At 42.7% G+C, this 24,823-nt stretch overlaps 1 protein-coding gene across 1 annotated transcript in view; it reads left to right on the top strand.

The window, feature by feature from the left end:
* tbc1d30 (TBC1 domain family, member 30) overlaps window positions 1–24,823 on the top strand; it is a 69,710-nt gene that overhangs the window by 733 nt on the left and 44,154 nt on the right. Inside the window, exon 2 of the mRNA XM_084330207.1 lies at window positions 8,570–8,734. Coding sequence (XP_084186333.1) covers window positions 8,570–8,734 — 165 coding nt within the window. The remainder of the gene's footprint in view (window positions 1–8,569; window positions 8,735–24,823) is intronic.

The following is a 24,823-nucleotide window of genomic DNA, read 5'->3' as shown; positions in this document are numbered from 1 at the left end:
GATGAATTTAAAATGGGGGACCCTGATGTAAACGAGACGAAAGTTTTTTTTAACATAATTCTGTAGAGGTAAAACACTGGAAAAGCACAGTATTTCTGTTCCACTGTGACTTGTTTTCAAGATCCAGTAATAAGACACCAATTTAGACACCAATTTTAGTAATAAGACACCAATTTATACAATTGTTTGTATTGCACCCTTTCAGTGTATTGTATTGTTATTGTACCCTTTCATAATGTTGGATTATGGAGATGTGATTTATATACATGCGGCAGCTTCCACTCTTAAGCCCTTAGAGACTCTGTTTATCATTTGGCCATTAGATTTAACACCGGTGATGGGTATGCTCAGGCATGCGTTCTTCATGGGACGGGGGTGCACTACGTGCAAGCCCAGATAAGTACGCTATTTGCATATCAATAGCGCCGGTCGTCAGGTGTGTTAAATACGTTCTCAGATACATTCACACCTAGGTGCGTGCAATCCCAGTTGATTTCAGGAACGCACCACTGGGTTAGGGTATGCTACTGACCATTGTGACCTGTATAACAGGGTTGGATGGTCCTCCCTAGCAGAGATGCATTGGCATCTGTTTCTATAAAGCCATAATTGGACATTGCCCAATTTATCTCACTTCTCTGTTGGAGTGGACGTCTGGACCCCATGATACAAGACTCAATAATTGGCTCTTACACTTTAAAGCACTTAGTTTGTACTGATCTTTGGAAATCTGCTTTCATCTTCTGTGCTCCTGACACGTGGAATATGATAGCATACAACAAATTCTAAAACTCAATACTTTGGTTTTAGAATAGTTTAAATCCTTAATCACCAACCATTCCACCAAAATCTGCAGTTGTTTTTAATTGATATTATGATTTGCATTTATTGTTTGAATCCTTAATCAACCATTCCACCATAATTATTTTATTATTGTTTATTGTATCTATTGTGTATTGATTATGTGTGCTCGACGTCATTGAAAATTAGAGCTTGGCCTCGTTTTATTTTCAAGTTGAAATGAAGATTGGATGAATATCCAAAATATCTCTGTCCAATATCTCTGTCCAATTGTTCAAAAACCAATGGTCTCTATACTGTTCAGTAAAACCAATGGTCTAAGTTAGGGCTGCAACTAACGATTATTTTGGTATTTTCGCACTATAAGCCGCACCTGAATATAAGCTGCAGCAGCTAAATTGAATGATGTGTACATATATAAGCCGCACTGGACTATAAACCGCAGGTGTTTTAATGTTTAATTACCATATGTAATTAGCATTGGGACACAATACTGTCGGACAAATAACAAGAATTAACTCATTTACAAGTTGTATTAAGTTTAGCAAATAAGGGAACAGATAAATAACATTTCAATGCAGTCAAAAAAGCAATATTTAGATTTTTACATTTTCGGGTTTGGTCACGTCGAGTCACATATAAGCCGCACCGTTATATAAGCCGCAGGGTCGAAAAATGGGGGAAAAAGCTGCGGCTTATAGTCCGAAAAGTACGGTAGTCGACTAATCTAACGATTATTTTTGTCACACCCTCCATCTCTGCTTCCTGTGGGCGCGGCTCCTTTTCCGGGCTCTTAGCAGACTTCTTAGCTTAACATAACAGACCGACAGTAAGTTTGGGTGAACTAATGGGATAACTGGGGTTGCAACAAAAGTGCAACTAGGGCTAAAAACACAATGAAATAAAGTAATAATAATAATACTAAATAATATATTATCCTTCTTAGCAGACTTCTTAGCTTAACATCCCAGGGAACTAATGGGATAACGGGGGATGTTGTTTGCTCCTGACAAGAGTCTCAAAGTCTGGGGTGATGGTAGACAAAGCAACTCTGAGGTCATGCTCAATGTCCAATCTGTTCCTCTGCTTTGTCTTCAGCTGGACCAGAGCTGAGAAGCCACTTTCACAAAGATAGGTGGTGCACACTTTTATTTTATTTTACGACACATCGACGCAAAAATTCGGCGTAGACGAGTTTTTATGATCGACGTCGTCGATTATGTCGACTAATCGTTGCAGCCCTAGTCTAAGTCTATACTGTTCAGTAAAACCAATGGTCTAAGTCTATACTGTTCAGTAAAAGTGGTGGTCTAAGTCTATACTGTTCAGTAAAACCGATGGTCTAAGTCAGGGGTGTCAAACTCATTTTCACAGAGGGCCACATCAGCATTATGGTTGCCCTCAAAGGGCCAAAGACCGTATAAATGTTAATGTAATGTAAAATAAATGTAGCTACTCATTTACATATTGTTAAACATGTTGTTTCTGTATTTATTACTTATTCAAGTTATACATATTGCATATGCATTTGCATAGATGTAAAAATATATGTTAGCTTATGTTATTTTAACAAATAATTTTAGTTGATCAGAACCCCATATTACTCCATTAATCAATGATCAAACCATTCAAGTAAATAACAAAGAAGAAGATCATCAAATACAAGCTATGACATTAAGTTTGTTCAAAACATTTTTGTCACAGTCAAGAGGGGCAGAACTAACAACTGAGCTGCAAAGAACACGTGGGACAGATGTAGCAGATGTTACAAAAACAAATGGCTGCACACAACCTTGCAGAGGCCATACATCCAACTAATGGAAGATAGTTTAATTAACTTTAATTAACAGATTGCAGAATGGGTACAGTACAGTACAGCTCAATACACACAATTGTTAAGGGTATGCAGACCAGAGAAAGACTTTCGACGTGTTTACATCAGGGTCCACCATTTTCAATTCGTAATGAAATTGCTATTATGTGTCTGCATGAACACACAACTGTAACTGTACTCAAAAATAACAAAATAAGGGTTGTCTCAGTTCACAACTATATTGGTCAAGTTTTGGGTGGGCCTTGTTTGCGTCCCTACAGCTTCTTATTCAATTGAGCGAGATGCTCGGTTATGTCACACAGCCAGTTTGCATCTGACAGTTCAGACAATATTTCTTCAACCCTTTGTTACCTATTCCGCCTGGATCTTTTTTGTATTTTGGGCTGTAAAATTGTCAAATAATGTCTGAGGAGTAAGTGCTTTTGGCTTTTTTCCTTTGTTACTTCATCAATACTTGATTGATTGATTGAAAAGTTTATTAACAGATTGCAGAATGGGTACAGTACAGTACAGCTCAATACATACAATTGTTAAGGGGATGCAGACCAGAGAAAGACTTTCGTCTTGTTTACATCAGGGTCCCCCATTTTCAATTCATCATAACATATATGACATACATGACATACAGATAGACGGTACTGCTACATCTATACATTTATGACATATCAGATTTGCAAATACAGTACTGTTTGTGATACAAAAGTGTCCAGAAAAAGAGTGTATATACATTTGCATTTGGCGTAGAAACTGTACATTGGAGGAGGTTGGGTGGGTGGGGTTGGGTGGGTGAGGGCTGTACATTGGAGGTGGGGGGGGGGGGGGGGGGGGGGGGGGGGTTGGGTAGGGGACACACACACATTTGACACTGTACATTGGAATACTGACAAAGCCTTACTTGGTCATTTACTGTACAACTAGTACTGTACTACAACAATACCTCAGATGTTCAACATACATGTATGTGTAAGAATGTGTAATAACTAAGGCTGTCAAAGTTAAAGCTTTATTAACGCATTAACCCACAATTATTTTAACGCAGCTATTTTTCAACCCAAGATGAATGTTAAAAAATAAAAATAAAAAAAAAAAAATTACCAGAGCTCTTGGGGGGCCACATCAAATGACGTGGCGGGCCACATTTGGCCCGCGGGCCATGAGTTTGACACCTATGGTCTAAGTCATAGGTTTCAAACTCAAGGCCCGCAGGCCAAATGTGGCCTGCCACGTCATTTGATGTGGCCCACAAGAGCTCTGGCAACATTTAAAAAAAAAACATTTTTAAAAATTAATCTTGCGTTAAAAAATAGTGCCGTTAAAATAATTGTGGGTTAATGCGTTAATAAAGCTTTAACTTTGACAGCCTTAGTTATTACACATTTTTACACATACATGTATGTTGAACATCTGAGGTATTGATGAAGTAACAAAGGAAAAAAGCCAAAAGCACTTACTCCTCACAGACATTCTTTGACAATTTTACAGCCCAAAATACGAAAAAGATCCAGGCTGAATAGGTAACAAAGGGTTGAAGAAATATTGTCTGAACTGTCGGATGCAAACTGGCTGTGTGACATAACCGAGCATCTCGCTCAATTGAATTAGAAGCTGTACTAGGGACGCAAACAAGTCCCACCCAACATTTGACCAATATAGTTGTGAACTGAGACAACCCTTATTTTGTTATTTTTTAGTACAGTTGTGTGTTCATGCAGACACATAATAGCAATTTCATTACGAATTGACAATGGGGGACCCTGATGTAAACAAGACGAAAGTCTTTCTGTGGTCTGCATCCCCTTAACAATTGTGTGTATTGAGCCGTACTGTACTGTACCCATTCTGCAATCTGTTAATTAAACTATCTTCCATTGGATGTATGGCCTCTGCAAGGTTGTGTGCAGCCATTTGTTTCTGTAACATCTGCTACATCTGTCCCACGTGGTCTTTGCAGCTCACAGGTGTTAGTTCTGCCCCTCTTGACTGTGACAAAAGGGTTTTGAACAAACGTAATGTCATAGCTTGTATTTGACGATATTCTTCTTTGTTATTTTACTTGAATGGTTTGATCATTGATTGACGGAGTAATATGGAGTTCTGATCAACTAAAATTATTTGTTAAAATAACATAAGCTAACATATATTTTTACATCTATGCAAATGCATATGCAATATGTGTAACTTGAATAAGTAATAAAAAATAAATACAGAAACAACATGTTTAACAGTATGTAAATGAGTAGCTACATTTATTTTACATTACATTAACATTTATACGGTATTTGGCCCTTTGAGGGCAACCATAATGCTGATGTGGCCCTCTGTGAAAATGAGTTTGACACTTCTATACTGTTCAGTAAAACTGATGGTCTAAGTATATACTGTTCAGTAAAACCAATGGTCTAAGTCTATACTGTTCAGTAAAACCGATGGTCTAAGTATATACTGTTCAGTAAAACTGATGGTCTAAGTCTAATGTCTATACTGTTCAGTAAAACTGATGGTCTAAGTCTATACTGTTCAGTAACACTGATGGTCTAAGTCTATACTGTTCAGTAACACTGATAGTCTAAGTCTATACTGTTCAGTAACACCGATGGTCTAAGTCTATACTGTTCAGTAACACCGATGGTCTAAGTCTATACTGTTCAGTAAAACCGATGGTCTAAGTCTATACTGTTCAGTAAAACCGATGGTCTAAGTCTATACTGTTCAGTAAAACCAATGGTCATATACTGTTCAGTAACACTGATGGTCTAAGTATATACTGTTCAGTAAAACCAATCGTCTACGTCTATACTGTTCAGTAAAACCGATGGTCTAAGTCTATACTGTTCAGTAAAACCGATGGTCTAAGTCTATACTGTTCAGTAAAACCGATGGTCTAAGTCTATACTGTTCAGTAAAACTGATGGTCTACGTAGATACTGTTCAGTAAAAGTGATGGTCTACGACTATACTGTTCAGTAACACTGATGGTCTAAGTCTATACTGTTCAGTAACACTGATGGTCTAAGTCTATACTGTTCAGTAACACTGATGGTCTAAGTCTATACTGTTCAGTAACACTGATGGCGAGAGAGAGATGAGATGAGAGATGGGGGCTCACCATGAGCCGTGTGATGGAGCCTGTGGTGTGGAAGACGGACTGTAATGTAACCTTAACCAACACTGTGCTGTTCAGATCTGACCTTATACAGCAGGCCCTGCAGCAGAGTAGACGGGACATCACAGCCATCAGATTGTATAGCAATTAAATTAGTTTACCTCTAATAGACTGATTAACCTTAATGTGTTTGTCTCTCTCTCTCTCTCTCTCTCTCTCTCTCTTTGTCTCTCTCTGTCTCTCTCTGTCTGTCTGTCTGTCTGTATGTCCCTCCCGCGTGAACATTTAAGGCAACCAACTTGTGTTCAGCTTTTCTCTGATTGGCCACGACAGCCCGCCCCCTTTTGCTGTAGCATATAGATTGATAGGCCAAGTTGTCCTGAAACAATACAGGGTTGAGGTTACACACGTTGTGCATGAACCTTCAAGTTCCCTGGTGCAAAATATAACATTTTGGCAGCCCATGAAACAAGACAAACAATACAGTAACAGTAATAATAAACAATTATTTGTAAATAGAAGAAAATTCATTCATTGTCCTTGTGTTACATAAAACCCATCTGTGGCCTCGTGCAGAGGAAGGTGGTAAATACATGTTAAGATATTCAAAATCGTCACAGCAGTATAGTTTGTTTATACTTCAGAAGTATGATATTTGAACATGGTCCCCAAAATGAATGGAAGCGAATGAGGAGCCTGACACCTGGGAGGAATGCGGGTGTTGCAGCGTTGGGGATGTTTAAAAAATATAATTTAATATGTAATATAATATAATAATTTGTGCTTCACCTAAAAATCTGGTCAGCAGCCTCCACTGATGTAGTGTGATTCAAACCCCCTCAATGTGCAGTTTCTAGTTAATCAGTCAGCACTGCAGCCTCCACTGATGTACAGTGATGAGTGAATCTGGTAGTTGGTTTATGACGTTAAAAACGCGAAATAACATATAACGTTACAGCGTACAGTTTCTAGTTAATCAGTCAGCAGCCTCCACTGATGTACAGTGACGCGTGAATTTGGTAGTTGTTTTATGACGTTACAAACGGGAAATAACATTATACATTATAGTTTCTAGTTAATCAGTCAGCAGCCTCCACTGATGTACAGTGTGGGGCTGACCTTCGAATTTTTTTTGGCAATCGAAGCTTCGGGGCCGAGCTTCGATTTTAATTCGATTTTTAATTTTTAATTTATTTATGTTTTTTATCTTATGTTGTGGGACTTGTACAGCACTTTGGTAAACTTTGTTGTTTTTAAATGTGCTCTATAAATAAAGTGGATTGGATTAATGAATTAAGTAGCCCCTTTCGTGACTGTGACGCAGCCAACACGGCTGTGTGATTTAATTCAAGGTGGATCGCTGTTGTCGTTTGAACAACTTCAGATTTCATGGGAACTACCAATCCCCCAAATCAAGAATGTTTAAGATGAATGAAGTAAGATTTTGATTATTTGAAATATGGCCTGTGTAGACTAAACTATGCACAGAATTATGTCAGTCTACAAGGTCCGGATTCTACATGGTCCGGCAATGTAGACCTTGTAGACTCCACTACAGACCAATTATCAGTGAATGTTCATGCATTTTTAAGAAAGGCTACTTCCACAAAAAAACAAAGAACTCACCAAAACATCTCAGTAGCACCTTATCTAAATGTTCTATTTCATATATGGAGATTCATATTTATTTATGTATTGCATGCATTTCTACATTTTATTTCCTATTTTGTTTATTCATCCCAGTATCTTTCTTTCTTATGTGTGGAATTCTACAAGGCATTTACATTCACATTTACATTTAGCTGACGCTTTTATCCAAAGCGACTTACAAGTTCTGTACGACAGGTCATCAGGAAGGATACAACTCTATCAGCTGAGTAACAATATTCATCAAAGTGTTGCGTGTTACAGTGTAGGTTAGTTTATTAGGACAATTGCATGACAGTAAGGTTAGTTAGGGTTAGATTTTTTTTATTTTATTTTTTTTATTTTATTTCAGATAATGGTTGAAGAAGTGCGTCTTTAGTCGACGGCGAAAGATTGGACGGGATTCGGCTGTCCTAACTGGGGTGGGTAGTTAATTCCACCATTGTGGGGCAAGGACTGAGAATAGGCGTGTAGGTGGTGTATATGTGTTTGAGGATTATATCCTTCAAACAGGCAATAGTGATGATATAATTTGGGCAGTGCTGAGCTGGGTTCCTTTCCTCCAGTGTATTTGTCCCCCGGCCCCACCCAATGGCCCCATGCACACACACACACACACACACACACACACACACACACACACACACACACACCGAAGTAAAAAAATAAATAAAAAAAAAAAATTTGAAAATTTTTTATATATATATTTTTTTTTTAAACTTCGATTTTTTTTTAATGTTCGAAGCTTGTGCCATCGAACGAAGCTTTGAAGCTTCGAAGTATTTAAGACAGCCCTAGTACAGTGACGCGTGAATCTGGTAGTTGTTTTATGACGTTACAAACGCGAAATAACATTATACATTATATAACGTTACAATGTACAGTTCCACTGATGTACAGTGACGAGACCTCTGCCGCTCCTCTGCCGCTCGCAGGGATCTCTGCCGCGCTCGCGGCAAAAGGCACTGATGTACAGTGACGAGACCTCTGCCACTCGCAGGGGGCGGGCTGTCGTGGCCAATCAGAGAAAAGCTGAACACAAGTTGGTTGCCTTAAATGTTCACGCGTCCCTCCCTCCCTCCCTGAGGAGTTTCTTTCATCAAATCAGACCAGATCAGTCATCAAAGTTACTTCACATGTCTAAATCTAGAGATTAATGTGTGTGTGTGTGTGTGTGTTTCCAGCCCCTGCAGAGTTGCGTGCTATCATCCAGGAAGTGAAGTACCGTACGGGCCTCCAGTCGGCCAAGCTGCTCCGCCAGCTCAAGAGACGCGACCGGTTGTTCAACAAACTGCAGAAGAACTATGACATCATCACTGCGTGCCTGCAGGCTGTCTCACAGAAACGACGTAAGCAAGTGCACAATCGTTTTAAAAGTGCGTGCGATGAGGGCGGGCAGGTGGCGTAACGGAGATTGCGTTCGTCACCAACCCCGGAGCGGCTGGATTCGCCTGTTCGAATCCAGCTCACAGCTCCGGGGTTGTCACCAGCTTGGCTGGCCGTTCACACCAATACAATTGGCAGTATTAGAGGGTGGGAGAAGCTGGCGGGGTGGGTCCGGGTCGTTGTAAACAGGCACAGTGACTCCTACAGTTCGGTCGGGGCACCTGCTAAGCGCGGATAGGATCTAAGTGGGATAGTGTGATCCTTCCACACGCTACGCCCTCTCAGTGAGAATCCGCGCTGCCAGGTGAAAAGAAGAGGTTGATTGGCTGGACGTGTGTCGGAGGAAGCATGTGGTAGCCTCCACTCTCCCAGACCAGGAAGGGGATTGGGAATTGGCATAACGACTAACATTGGGATGGGAGAAAAATCGGAGGAAAAAGGAGGGGGGAAAAGATAAAAAAAAAAAAAAAAAAAAAAAAAAAAAAAGTGCGTGCGATGGCTAGCTAGTAGCTACTTGAGGTGGTGGCAAGCCACTATTGATCATATTTCACACAGCAGCCATTTTACTCTTATATCTCATATGAGTCCTTAGTGTCCAGATGGGTGAGAGCTGAGTGGAGAGGGCAGTGGAGATTGCATCATCGGTGGACCGGTTGGCCCGATGTGCAAACTGGAAGGGGTCCAAGGAGGGAAGGAGGGTGGATTTAATGTGTTGCATGACTAACCGTTCAAAGCACTTCATAATGATGGGTGTCAGAGCAACGGGATGGTAGTCATTGAAGCAGGCTGGAGAAGCCTTCATTGGGACCGGGATGATGGTAGTGTCTTTGAAGCATGTGGGGACAGCGGCTTGGCTCAAGGAGGTGTTAAAGATGTCTGTGAAGACATCAGTGAGTCTTTCAGCACCCGCCTGGGTATGTTGTCTGGGCCAGCAGGTTTGCGAGCGTTGATCCAGGAGAGGGATTGTCTCACACTGGCTGGGGACAGGACAGCACATTGTCTTCTGTGCAGGAGTGCTGTTGAGGGCTTCAAAGCGAGCATAGAAGTCGTTCAGGTTGTTCAGCAGAGTGGTGTCACTGTCGCAGGTCTGAGATCAGGGTTTGTAGTCTGTGATGGTCTGTATACCCCGCCCGGCGCCACAGGCTCCTAGTGTCTCTGCTGAAACGGTGCTCTATCCTCTTTGTGTATTGCCTTTTTGCATTTTGATGCCACTGTCCAAGTTGGCCCTGGCTGATCTCAGGCCAGCCTCGTCGTTCCGGGCCCTCAGTAACCCATGGACTTCCCCTGTCTGTCAGCCATGGTTTCTGATTGGCCCGTACTGTGATGGTCTTGGTCTCCGTGACATCATCCATGCATTTACTGATGTAACTAAGCAGTGACTCTGCTTAGAGTCTGACTGTCTCTGTGTATTCATGGAGGTTGGTGTGATGGTTGTAGGTGGCTGCCTGCTTAAACATATCCCAGGATCAGTAGCTTAAAATAAATAAATAATAATAAATAAGTGGGGGTAGGGGGTGGGCTACTTGGGAGCAGCGCCGTGTTGCGTGAAGGCAAGTGTGAACAGGTGTGTTTTTAGATGGGTTTTGAAGAGGTTGATGGTGTCTGAGCCTCTGATGGAAGGGGAGAGGGAGTTCCACAGCCCGGGGGCAGCTACGGAGAAAGCTCGGTCTTCCAGTGTGGAACGCCTTGTGCAGGGGATGGTGAGGAGGTCGGAGTTGAAGGAGCGAATGCTGCATTGCTGCGTGCTGGAGTGTAGGGGTGGAGACTAGTAGGTCGGCCAGGTAGGATGGCGCCAACCCGTGCAGGGATTTATAGGTGAGGAGGAGGATCTTGTAGGGGATTCAGTAGTTGACAGTGGAGTTTTTGCAGGGTGAGGGTGGTGTGCTGCCAGGGTTTGGTGCACGTGAGGACCCTCGCAGCTGAATTTTGGACATACTGTAAGCGATCTAGAACCTTCTTGGAGACACCAAGAAGGATTCTGTGACAAGGCATGAATAAGTGTTTCCACTGAGGTGTTGGAGAGTGAGGGGTGAAGGCGGGGAAATGCTTCTGAGATTCAGATTCAGATTCCTTTATTAAGCCATATGTGTAACCACATTAGTAATTGTCTCAGCGTTACAGAGTATGCATTTTTCCATACATTTTCTTTTCACATAACAGCAACAACAGACACAGGACAAAGACAGTGCAGTGCAGGATTAATCATTTGAATAAATATATATAAAGTGCAGTGCAGAGTTCCAGGTCAGTCCCAGTGCAGTATTTTTGCCAGTGTCATTGTTATTGTGCCAGTGTCACTTGGGGGCGGAGGGGGGGAGGGGGCGGGGGGCCTGACCCTGAGGCATTGATCAGCCTGGCGGCTGAGGGGAAGAAACTCAGTCTGTGACGAGCTGAAGAGGCTGTGGCCTGGGTGGGAGGGGTCGGCCATGATCTTTCTTGCCCTCTTCAGCGCTCCAAGGGACCTGAGGGAGGGCAGGGGACAGCCGATCACCCTCTCCGCGGAGCGAAATCACCCGCTGCAGCTTGGCGAGATCTTTTGCCGCTGCAGCAGGGAACCAGGAGATGATGGAGTGGGTGAGGATGGATTCAATGATGGCCGTGTAAAATTGGGCCATCATGGTCCTCGGTAGGGCTGGGCGATATGGCCAAAAATGATATCACGATAACGATATCATATCACTCGATATCTATAATTATCGATATTGTTATGGATGTCCGATATTATCGGCCTACCGATATTGTCAGCCGATATTGGCATTCAAATGTGATATCGAAAAATATATGTATCTGTTTAAAAAAAAAAAAAAAAATCTTTTTACATTTATAACCTTTATTTACCCAGGCAAGCAAGTAAGAACAAATTCTGATTTTATTTATTGTCAAAATGTTGTGTTAATTCCACGACAAGAGATATGTAATGTTAATTACCTGAAATTATTCCGTTTTTTGGGGTCGGTTGATATCGGTATCGGAAATTAAGAGTTGGACAATATCGGTATATCGGTATCGGTAAAAAAGCCAATATCGAACATAAAATATATATATATATTTTTTTAGTGCTGTCAATCGATTAAAATATTTAACTCGATTAATCGCATGATTGTCCATAGTTAACTCGCGATTAATCGCAAATTAATCGCATTTTTATTTTCTACCATAAACGGATCTTTTTCAAGTTCCAAGTTTTAATACTCTTATCAACATGCAAGTCAACAAATGCTTGCTTTATGCAGCCATTTAACACAAAAGGATGACCCTCATGCATTGCAAATTTGCATCAAATTCAAAACAGAGTGATGCACAAAATAACTTAAAAGAAAATAATAATTTAAAACAATGAATAAAGTGTGCATGAAATAATAGGGGAAAGAAAACGTTAGGAACTCACAAGGGCTGAGTAATCGCACCCCCCTCTCTCTCTCTCTCTCTCACACACTCTCCCAGCTCTCTTTCTCTCTTGCCCCTTCCTCATCTCTCTCACCCCCCTCTCTCTATATATATCTCACACACACACACTTCAGAAACAAACATAGTATCAATGAGAGCATCAACAATACACCTGAGTGAAGTAAAAAAAAGAAAAAATTGTATACAGTAAATCGTGAGTTAAAAAAATTGTGGCGTTAATAGAATCGGACGATAACGCGTTAATACCGTGTTAACTTTGACAGCCTTAATATTTTTTTTAAACAACAGATGTATGTTTATTTTTCAGCAATTCTTTGTCGTTGCCGCCATCTTTAGTGTTACAGCCCTTCACACTCCAGTTCTCAGGCTGCAGCTGGTTTGAAAGCGAAAGTATACAGGCTTCTCTGCTGGCTGTGGCTCCAGCGGAGTTTTAATAGTTCTGGCTCTGCTAGTTTCTTTTCTATCTTTTGGCGCTTTTTTGGTGGACAAACCACTACCAAAAAAAAAGAAGTTTGTATTATTTTATTTTATTATTATGATGATGATGAATAGTTTTATTTTCGGTCTTTGTTTACAGATAAATCAAAAACACACGTGTGGACTTTCAAAAGGAAAAGAAAAAATCACAAATGTACATAGTAAGCTCACACACTAAATCCAAACTCAATGACTGAAGCACATGCTTATTTTTGCCTATCCTTTACAATTCTTAAAAACTAAATATACTTTAATATAAGAAAGAAAATCAATCAATCGATATCGATTATTAAAATATGTCGCGATAATTATCGTTTTATCGCCCCGCCCTAGTCCTCGGTAGTTTAAATTTCTTCAACTGCCGGAGGAAGAACATCCTCTTTTGGGCCTTTTTAACACATTGACCGCCAGCAGCAGGGGGCGCTGATCCCCCTTCAGCACCAGGTCTTTATTCAATGGATATAGTTTTAGACTGCGACATTTGCGAGTGCTTAAAATATATCTTATATTATAGCTATGGGTCTAATACACCCGTCGATTGTCAGTGAATTGCTTCCAGTCAATATGCACAAAACAGATTGTTTTTTCATCCGTACATTTCCGTTTTATACCGTTTTGAATATGAGTATGGTTTGGGTGATTCTGAGTAATTCCAGGAAAAGACGAGAAAAAGGCATTTTAGTGTAATCCAGTCATCACGTTGTAATTTCTCGGCTGATTATCTAATCATCCTGAAATCAACGCTAGATTATCATTATTATATCTCCTCGTGCATACATGAAATGCCCCCCCCCCACCGCAGCCAACGGTAGAAAGCACAACACGGTCCACACAGATAGCTTTGATCGCGGGAGAAAGAAATATCGGATCAAGATTTTATATATAGTGTTCTTACCTTGTCTTTGATGTAATGCAAAAAAAAAGAATCAAATTATCTGATCGCCATTCCAGTTATCCACAGCGATCCTGTCCCTGACATTATCGAGCGTTACACATGAACGGGCGGGCGGGGTTAGTGTTCCATGCCATCGTTGTAAAGGCCTGCCTCGCCTGAGTATTTAAAGTAAATCCCGCCCCCACGGCTCAGATCGGCTCAGAAAACACACCAGCCCATTTCCAATGGAGTGCAATAGCTCCGCAAGGCAGTAGAGGGCGGTGTTGACCGCCTGCCAGCTCAGACAGGGTCTGAAGGGTCTGCAGAGGCTGCAGCCATGAATTATGAACCGATATAGCGAATAAACGAAATAACGATCCCAAAAACGAGTTAACTATTCGCATGGTGGGCAATAACGAGTTGACTAGTTTTTGGCAATTAATGTGTTAAGCAGGGCCATGATAAGGTACTTACCGAAACACGTCGGTACTACCGAGTATCGATTCACGTGAGATACCGATAACCGTCGGACATAACGTTAGCTCCTAGGGCTACAGTGCAAGCCGGCACAACTCAGGACAGAGTAGAGGATGTGACGTCGGTAAACAAGCCACACACACACCGCAGAGTGGGTCTTCTCCAAAGCGGGGGAGAAGCACACAGTGAGTGTGGAGCGAAAAGAACTGCTAGAATACTCAATCAGCAGCAGAGTAGTTCATTGCTGCTAGATTGTTTGTTTGTTTATTCAGTTGTAAAATACTTTACATCAGTAAGATGTAAATAATAATAAAGTAATAATAATACATACATGTGTTACCTCTCATTGTGTCTATTCTACAAAGCAACCTGGGTTTAACGTTACCTCTCGTGTATATCTGCTGACGTTAGTATTAGGCTAATAACAACAACAAACGTAACACATCAGCGATCTTGTTGTGACACTAAACTCTCCGCTCGGTGGTAAATTGGGTTGATGTCGGTTTTGTTTCATTAATAAATGAGGCAGAATACACAGTGAATCCATCCTTTTTTGTTTATTGCACTTGGTGCTGTCGCAAACAAATCCTGAATGAAATGCATCCTTAGCGAGGCAGTAAAGATGGCGGCTTTCTGTTTTTGTTCAGAGGCTCCAACGTGTGACGCGTCTCTCTTCTGACCAATCAGTGGTCCGCAATGTTTCACGTACACTTTTCGGGTACCACTTCTACCCAATAGGGTCGCTTGGAACCGAGTAGGGTATATCTGCAGAGCCGCAAGCCCAACGTCTGGGCGCTACTTTATTATTATTATAAAAAACAGCGGTGATGCGGTATTCAGCTTAACTCTGCGGTGGGCGTGATGCAACAGCGATACCGCGGTAATGCGGTTATCGCGGCAGCTCTAGTTCAAATGTGAACGGTACCCATCCCTGGCCATGATGTTTAGCTCCCACTTCAAATCCCGGGAGATGGTCATGCCTAGAAAGCGGCATGACTCCACGGAGGCCACCTGGGTGCCTCCCAGCATGATGGGAGGGGGCGGGGCTGCTTTCCTCCGGAAGTCCACTACCATCTCCACTGTCTTTAGTTTAGAGCATTGAGCTCCAGGTTGTTGCAGCTGCAGTGCACCAGCTCTGCAGCCTCTCGATCTCCCTCCTGTAGGCCGATTCGTCCCCCCTGGAGATGAGACCCACCAGGGTGGTGTCGTCAGTGAGGTGGAAGAAGGCGGACCTGTGACAGACTTGACGTGTGGCTGAAACGAGAGGGTTGAGTCCAGTATTACGCCCAGGTTCCTTACCTCTGTGGAGGGGCCGATGGAGTAGCCGTCGATGGAAAGAACGAGGCGATCGATTTTTTGGAGGAGGGCTGGGGAAGCTACAACTATAAGTTTGGTTTTCTTACTGTTGAGTTGGAGGAAGTTTATGGTCATCCATGCTTTGATATCCTGGAGGCAGGCAGTGAGGGAGGGGGGAGGGAGGGGAGCAGAGTGTTTGGTGTGGAGATAAAGCTGTGTGTCATCTGCATATGAGTGAAAGTGGAGGCCATGTTTCCTTATAATCTCACCGAGTGGGAGGAGGTAGATGGGGGAAAAAGGAGCGGACCTACAGTAGCACCGAACCCTGGGGAACACCCTGGTTAATAGGTGCTCGAGCTGACCTCAAGTTTCAAGTTCAAGTTTCTTTAATAGTTGTCATACAGAAGTACAGAATACTTTCATACAAAATGCTTCTTACTGTTACGCTCCAGAGTGGACCCCCCCGAGGGAAACATACTGCCACCTGTTGGTCAGGTACAATGTAAACCAGGACAGGGAGGTACCAGTGATGCCAAGGACACTTTCCAGACGGTCTAGGAGGATTGAGTGGGGATGGAATTGAAAGCAGCTGACAGTAGGGATGGGTACCGAACCCGGTACGTTTAAGGGTATCGACCGAATTACGTCGGTACAATCGAGTATCGATTCGTTCGATCAATCGGTGGCACATTTCGATACCTAAGACCCACCCAGTTAAAAAATAATCCGAATTCCAATGACACGCAATGGTCATTTCATTATAGACACAGACCAGCGTGGACCTTCAATGAAGCAATTGTAATTTCATAATAGACACAGACCAGCGCGAGCAATGTCCAATGTGTCTAACATGCTTTGCATCCTTGCCATGTCCACATTAGCCGCTAAGCTAACTAGCGTTGGCTGCTAACCCTGGAAACGCTCACAGCGGAGTAACTCCACGACACCAGTTCCATATATATTTATATATATCGCTTCATGCATCGCGACTTCCTAGTGACTGTGACATCACTCAACTACGGCATCCAAGAGGCTCAAACTCAAACCTAATACATCACGACGGGGGTCGCTGAGCGTCTCTCCCTCTCTCTACGTTCAATGATTTAAAGTAGCCAAATGTTACACTACAAATACTAACTGGATAGTTCATGATAAACATTTCATTTCATTATCTGAAATATTTTTTAATCATCAAGTCTTCTATGAGCCATTCTCCCTTTGTTTGTGTGTGTGTGTGTGTGTGTGTGTGTGTGTGTGTGCGCGCATGTCTCATATCTGGTCTTTGGAAAGACCAGATGAGGTCAGAGGAGTTTGATAGTATTTACTGAGGATGGCCAGATAATGTTGATATTTGAACTAAAAAAATAATTATACATAATAAATGTACCGGTATGTGATCATGCAACATTAGACAATCGTTGTAGGAGAGGGAGGTAGGGAGGGGTTTTAGTTTGTGTGGTGTGATAACGATGTTGAAATTGAGAAGTTTAGACTTTAGTTTAGTTTTACAGAAATAAAATGTTTGTTATAATGAAAGTACCGGAAAAAGGTAACACCGTCTACCGGTATCAATTCACAGGTACCGGTATTGGTTCAAATGTGAACGGTACCCAACCATAGCTTACAGGTCCATGAGGATGTTGATGTTGCCAGCATCAGCAGCCATGAGGAGGTCATTTTGTTACCTTGATCAGAGCGGCCTCTGTGCTATGTTTTGCCCTGAACCCAGACTGGAGTGGTTCAAACGGGTCATGGTGTGACATGTGACTCTGGAGCTAATGTGCATAATGTGTTTTATGTTGAGTAACACTATAATCTACGTAATATTGAGGTTAAATGTGACTAAAAAAGACGTGCAGTGAGCGGTTACCATGGTAACTAAGGACAGGCAGATGTCAAACGTGGGGGGGGGGGGGGGGGGGGTATTTTTTTCACAATATTGTTATTTTCAACCAAATTGACCATTGTGTGTTGTCTGCAATTTACCAACTTACCAAAGACGCTGACAATGAGCAAAACAAATGAACAAAAGAACAAAGAACTACAGGTAATAAGCAACAGTATGAAGACAAAGGACATACAATCACGGGTAACAAGTAACAGATAAGGAGTCCAGTAGGGGAACAGTCAGGGAAGTAAGGAAACCGAGGGGAGGGGGGGGGGCAGGAGAGGGAGAGAAAGTAGGGAAGGGAAAAAAGGGAGGTTGTAGGTTGGAGGAGGGTGATTATGGGTAGGGAAGGTTGTATGCTTGGGAGAACAGGTAGGTTTTGAGTCGGGATTTAAAGGTGGAGAGTGAGGGAGAGTCACGGACAGTCTGAGGGAGGGTGTTCCACAGTCTGGGTGGAGCTTGTGAAAAAGCCCGGTCACCAAAACTTTTAAGTTTGGGTGACGGGACAGTGAGGGAAAGAGTGGAAGAGGACCGGAGGGAACGGGTGGGGCGGTAGGGGAGAAGGTAAGTCAGGTAGGGGGGGGGGGGGGGGGGGGCAGGCTATGGAGGGCTTTGAAGGTGAGGAGTAGTGTTTTGAAGTTGATGCGTTCCTTGATCGGGAGCCAGTGGAGGGAGTGGAGGACAGGAGTGATGTGTTCACGGGACCGAGTGTTAGTGAGGAGGCGGCCGGCTGAGTTCTGGACCATCTGCAGTTGTTGGAGGGAGCGGGAGGTGATGCCAGTGAGGAGGGAGTTACAATAGTCCAGGCGGGAGGAGATGAAGGCGTGTATGAGGGATTCAGCAGCAGGGGGGGAGAGGCAGTGACGGATTTTGGCAATGTTGCAGAGGTGAAAATATGATGTTTTTACAATGAAGCGGACATGGGGGTCAAAGGAGAGGGTGGGGTCGAGGATGACACAGAGGTTGCAGACTAGGGGGGAAGGGGTGATGGTGGACTTTGTGTTGCTTAGCAACGAGAATGGCGCATTGCTCTTTTGCCCTCTTGTTCCCTGAGTACTGGTGACAGTACAGCCACGTTCACACATCTTTTGATTAAGAGAAAGATGCGTCACTATCTGATCCCAGCTTTATTGTGTCCATTTGGGGATTTTCACACGTTCATGAATCCGGCGGGGATCTTTCTTTGGTCTTACGAAGTTCATAAGAAGATATTTAAGAAGACACTTAACCCTTTCACCGCCGCACTACCAAACAGTTAACCCTTTCACTGCAACAATACATAGAAGGTTAACCCTTTCACTGCCACACAACAGCAGGTTAACCCTTTCACTGCCACGCAGGGTTAACCTTCTGTCGTGTGGCAGTGAAATGGTTAAGAAAATGTTTGAGAATGAGGTCCAATGGGCCTCATTCACGAAGCGATATAAGAACAGATTTCCTCTTATTTTGTTCTTAACTAGCATTTTTTCTTATTTTGTTCTTACCTGGGATTCAGCAATGTTTTCTTATTTTTGCTTTTCTCTTAGGCAAGACCAAATTCTAAGAGTGGTCGAGAGCACTCTTACCCAGATAAGAAACTCTTACCCAGATGAGTGGGGGAAAAGCCTACCATTGGTCAATTGCCCCCAAATACGACTTAAAAAACCCCAGAACTTCTACTAAATGTGGTTAGGATTGTATTTGTTCGGTACACAGCCGTACTGAACCTAAGGTCCAGTACTGAAACGGTTCGGTACGGATACGTGTACTTTTACACCCCTAGTAAAATGTAATGATGTAATGTAATGTAATATCTGAACAGAAACAGATCTGCCTAACCTTTTAATAAGCACTTTGATGCTGGTAATTTGTTTGATAATAATTATACAGGGCCCCGTCTTAATAATCACATGATCATGTGCTCATTGTGAGGCATGCCTCTCCGTTTTCCTTCCAGCCTTTACATTAAATGTTTACATTTAGTCATTTAGCTGACACTTTTATCCAAACCTTTCTCTACTAGTGTTGTATTTGAAGCATTTGCAATCCATTGATACCAGGAAATCAACCGGAGAAGATAAATTGGATCTCTTTTTTGCTCAGACTAGCTGCTATTAATTAAATAACACATGTATTTTATCTTTATTTGTCAACAGGCATACTGTAGTTTCCATTACCTGGAAAACGGCTCAATCTATTACATAAAGGTGGAGATATTAGAGATCTAAATTATTATTGGTCAATATCCAAACTATCTGTCTAGCAAAAACCCTGGAATCACTGGTAAATAACCAAAGAAAACATAGTACCACCCTATTTGTAGATCTGTCAAAAGGATTTAATACAGTTTACCCGTATCTTCTTTTACAAAGACTATACTGTGTTGGGTTTTCAGTTCGTTTCAAAGCTATTTGTCTGAGAGACTTCAATGTGTGAAAATGTATTTCTTATTTACCATTTATATTAATAATAGTGTCATCTTTGTGTGGCTGTCAACTTCTTCAGATTCCTTTATTAAGCCATTTGTGTAAAAACACATTGGTAATTGTTGCAGCATTACAGTGTATGCATTTTTTTCCTTTCTTTTTTCACAGTAAACGACAAACACCAACACAGACACAGGACAAAAAACAGTGCAGTGGAGGATTCATCAATTAAATACGTATATATGTAGAGTGCAGAGTTCCAGTAAGGACTAGTGCAGTGCAGTCAGTGTCATTGTGCCAGTGTCACTTGGGGGCAGAGGGGGGTACTTACTGTAATGCAAATAAAATATGATGATCTCTCTCTTACACACTCACGCACTCACATTCTGTCTGTCTTTCTCTCTTAAGGCCTCTACATGCTACAGCAACTTCAAAGCAACTTCAACACAACATCAGCGCGATTTCAGCGCGGTTGTTGTTTAGGGTCTTGTAGACTGTGTTGCGAGGAATCTGCGTACATGTCTCCAAAATCTAACCTAAACAACCGTTGCGTTGATATTGCGTAGCAGTGATTGGTTGGTTAGCGAATGGGGGCGGGGCTGTCATAGAATAATATAGGTATCGCAGAGAATACCATCCGCCATTGTTGTAGCCAGCCAGCGTTGATGCTAAATAATTAGCGTCACATAGCTGGCCTTTTTCTGAAAACCCAAGCACATATTGTTCCATAGCATACGCCTTCAGTTGATCATGACAAATCCTCTCTTACCTTGACGATAAAAAAGCCTCCATAATTTAGTAAATAAAGCTGTAGCCAGCCAGCTAGCATTGGTGCTATACAAAATGCTATCCACATTAGCTGCATAGCTAAATACAATGGTATCCTGAGGTAACTTTAACGTTAAATACAACGTTTGCTAGTCGAAATGACTGGACACACACAGGGACAAGTTAAACATCAATCAATTAATTTATTCCAATAGGTAGTTTGAGCTGCATGTGAGCCGGTCTTTCTCTCCTCTCCATTGGAAACGAATGAAGTTACGTTAAAAAGCAAAGAACCGGCTGACAAAGGTTAAGCTGCTAGCAACAGACACTATAATACTTCCGGTCGGGGAATTTCAAAATAAAAGAGCGACGACTAAAAGCACCGGAAATACGTTTATTTTGTACATAATCTAACGTTAACACGAACCTAAACTAACTTTAGATTAGTTTAGGTTCGTGTAACGTTAGATATTGTAAAAAATAAACGTATTTACGGTGCTTTTAGACTCGCTCTTTTATTTTGAAACCCCCCGCCCGGAAGTAAAAACTATGCTTATTTTTCTGCTTTTATCAATGGGTTGGTTGAGAAGGGAAGCGTCATCTATCTAGGGAACCTAGCTACATACGGGGTACAATGTTACATAGGCTGCGCGTTGATTTTGCAGAAGCATAAAGGTAGAGTGTCTGCAACACCGTTGCTTTGTCGATGTTGTGTCGAAGTTGCTTTGAATTTGCTGTAGCATGCAGAGGCCTTTACACACTCACTCACTCACATTATGTCTGTCTCTCTTACACACTCACTCACTCACATTATGTCTCTCTCTTACACACTCACTCACTCACATTATGTATGTCTCTCTTACACACTCTCACTCACATTATGTATGTCTCTCTTACACACTCACTCACACACTCACTCACATTCTGTCTGTCTTTCTCTCTCTTACACACTCACTCACTCACATTATGTCTGTCTCTCTTACACACTCACTCACTCACATTGTGTGTCTCTCTCTCTCTTAAACACTCACCCACTCACTCACATTCTGTCTGTCTCTCACTCACATTCTGTCTGTCTCTCTTCTTACACACACACACTCACTCACATTCTGTCTGTCTCTCTATTACACACTCACTCACATTCTATCTGTCTCTTTCACTCACACTCTTATGAGCACATTAATTCACTGTTACACACTCACCCACTCACATGTCTGTCTCTCTTACACACTCACTCATTGTGTCTCTCTCTCTCTTACACACTCACCCACTCACTCACATTCTGTCTGTCTCTCTTACACACTCACTCACATTGTGTGTGTGTCTCTCTCTTACACACTCACCCACTCACTCACTCACTCACTCACTCACATTCTGTCTGTCTCTCACTCACATTCTGTCTGTCTCTCTTCTTACACAAACACTCACTCACATTCTGTCTGTCTCTCTTCTTACACAAACACTCACTCCCATTCTGTCTGTCTCTCTATTACACACTCACTCACATTCTCTCTATTACACACTCACTCACATTCTATCTGTCTCTTTCACTCACACTCTTATGAGCACATTAATTCACTCTTACACACTCACCCACCCACCCACTCACTCATTCTGCATGTCTCCCTCTCTTTTTAACTCTCACCCTCTTATGAGCATGCACACTCACTCACGTTCACAATACACCCCACACACAGTGCACTTACACAAGCTCCATCCGTCAGGGTCTTTGTCTAGGAAGAAACATCCTCTCTTGATGGACGTTGACCACCATACTGGGGTCATTTGTGTGCAATAAGAGACAGTACCCTTCCTGTCCCTGTGTCATGCATACAATTTAATACATCATGATACTTGAAGATAAGTGTACTAATATAATATATTAGGCTTATATATGCATATGACATTGTATCTGTCGTTTTATTATCGGCCGATAAGGGCTACTAGGTGGCCATCTGTTTGTTCTCCCCACATGACAAAATAAAAAGCTTACTTCCTTGTCTATGCTTTTTGCAGCCTCTCTCCTCTTCTCACCCCTCCTTTCACCTACTCTCTCCTATAGCTCTATCATCACTGTGGCCTATACTATACAAATCATACTGTGAATCGGAATCTAATTTCTTCATGAGTTTGTTCTTACAGTGTACATGGAGTGAATGTTCAACCATGTGAAATAAATATTGCATGGGGTCTGGAAATAATCTTTTCCTGCATATTGGCTGCCTATACATGCATCCTCTGATTCCTCTCCTCTCCCAGCATCATTACCTCATCCTTCCCTATCTCCTCCCTGTGCCTGCATCCTACCGCAGCCCTCCTCCAGTCCCCTCCTCGTGACGGTAAACCGGGGGCATACGCTGCAGCAGCTCGCTCCGCCAGTCCACCGCAGAGCTGCTGCTATTTACTCCTCGGAAGGAAGCGATCGATGTTTTGCACACTTTCCAACTCTCATTTCAGATGCAGTATTTCCTGTGTGACTCATTTTCATCTGGCCCTGCTTCTCGCTACATATCGGACGACATTCTGCCGCTGAAGGGTGTGGAGAGTTATAGGAGGAGGGCCTATTTTGTTTTTGGGGACGTCAGGCGGAAAAAGCAGAGCAGTCACCGGCGTGTCGTCATGCATTTGAAAGCTGTCTCACACAATAATAATCTATTTGATTGATTGTTTTTCCGTCCTTTTTAACGGAGGCGGAGGGCAACTGGTTTAATTAAAGCCTCGTCTCGGGAGAGGTTCGGGGGGTGTCAGCCTCCTGGAAGTAAAGGGACGTCTCTGGATCAAATAACGCGGAAGAACGGCACAAATAACGGGCGGGTAATTGACGGGATGATCAAACGGGATTTCCAGCTTGATTACCAATGAGGATGACGAGGGCATTTCGGGGAATATAGGCTTTTCTTGACATATTATGCAAAGAACATTGCGACTGTTCAAATGACGGGCGCTAATTGATGGAACGATCCTAGGGGGGCTTTTATTTTTGCAATGAGACAGGACCGGTTCGTCGCCGCGGGTCGGAGGTCGGTGAGGGGGGTGAAACAGCGGCAGGGCTCCTCGGGAGGTGTCGGCAACATCATCAGCAATGTGTTGAAGAAGCGGAACGGGATCTCCCGGAGTGCGCCCCGGCTGCTCTGCACGTTAGAGCCAGGTGAATGGGGCCGTTGGGGCTCCGTGTCCGGACGAACGTGGTGTTAAAAAGAGACTCTTATTTGCTGGTGACCATTGCGTGTTCTTGTCGAGTCCCTCAATCTCAGGGATATGGGTGCTAGCTTTCGTGACTGTGATGCACCGAGTGAACTTGCTCCTCAATAGGAAACCAACCTAGATTTACCATGAAGGACTGGTTCTGGCCAAACCGTTCGTTATACAAATATCACAGAGACATTTCAAAGGTACTCACAGTTGCACGAGGGTTTCAGACAGAGATACGGGATGGTTTGACAGCTCGGCGTTGCTAATAAACATTTTAAATATTTCTTATAAACTGGTCAACACGCGTTATTTTTTTCCGTAGCCGCATTTCTCGGAGACGCTCTCTGATTGGCCGACGCCTGTTTCTACACTGGTTAAGCTTAGGCACTCTTTCGAAGTTGGTTAAGGTTAGAGTTGTCTTAGAGCATGGCGATCGAACGCCAGGTAGTTTGCAGGCTGTTCGACGCGGAAATGGGCAAAGACACAGCTCGTCACGCGATTGGGCAAACATGTCAGTGGCCAATCAGAGAGCGTCAGTCAGTGCCAATCAGAGAGTGTCTGCCAGAAATGCGGCTACGGAAAATAAATAACGCCGGTCAAACACTGCTCAGAACCATTCTATATATATCTATGCTCAGAACGGCATTATTTCCGGCGTTGGCTGCCTGGTGCGCCTGCGCATCATGCACCCAACGCCGGAAATAGTGTAGTATTGAGCAGTTTATAAAGAATATTTAAAATGTTTATTAGCAACGCCGAGCTGTCAAACCATCCCGTATCTCTGTCCGAAACCCTCGTGCAACTGTGAGTACCTTTGACATTTCTCTGTGATTCTTGTATAACGAACGGTTCGGCCAGAAACAGTCCTTCATGGTAAATCTAGGTTGGTTAACTATTGAGGAGCAAGTGACTGTGGATTCACTCGGTGCATCACAGTCACGAAAGGGGCTAGCCTCCGTGAGTGAACGGGTGAATCATCATGTGAGAGGCACAAGTTGTAAAAAGCGCTTTGGATAAAAGCTCTCTATATAAATGCAGCCCGTTTATAAAGCGCCGCCGTGCCGCTGTCCCGTTTGAATGTGGTGCTGAAAAGAACGATCTGGGGAAATCACTTTTTATTATTAGGCTATACTTTCACTTCTTGAAATATTCGACAATAACCTAATTTCGAATGGTTAATTGCTAATTAACCAATCATTCATGCAACCCTTCTTTTAACATAGACGGCTTTACGCCACTTGGAGTCTAAATGACCCACAGTAGTAAC

Source organism: Notolepis coatsorum, assembly GCF_963971535.1.
Source record: "Notolepis coatsorum genome assembly, chromosome: 15".
Lineage (NCBI taxonomy): Eukaryota > Metazoa > Chordata > Actinopteri > Aulopiformes > Paralepididae > Notolepis > Notolepis coatsorum.
This window is presented reverse-complemented; position numbering and strand designations above follow the sequence as displayed.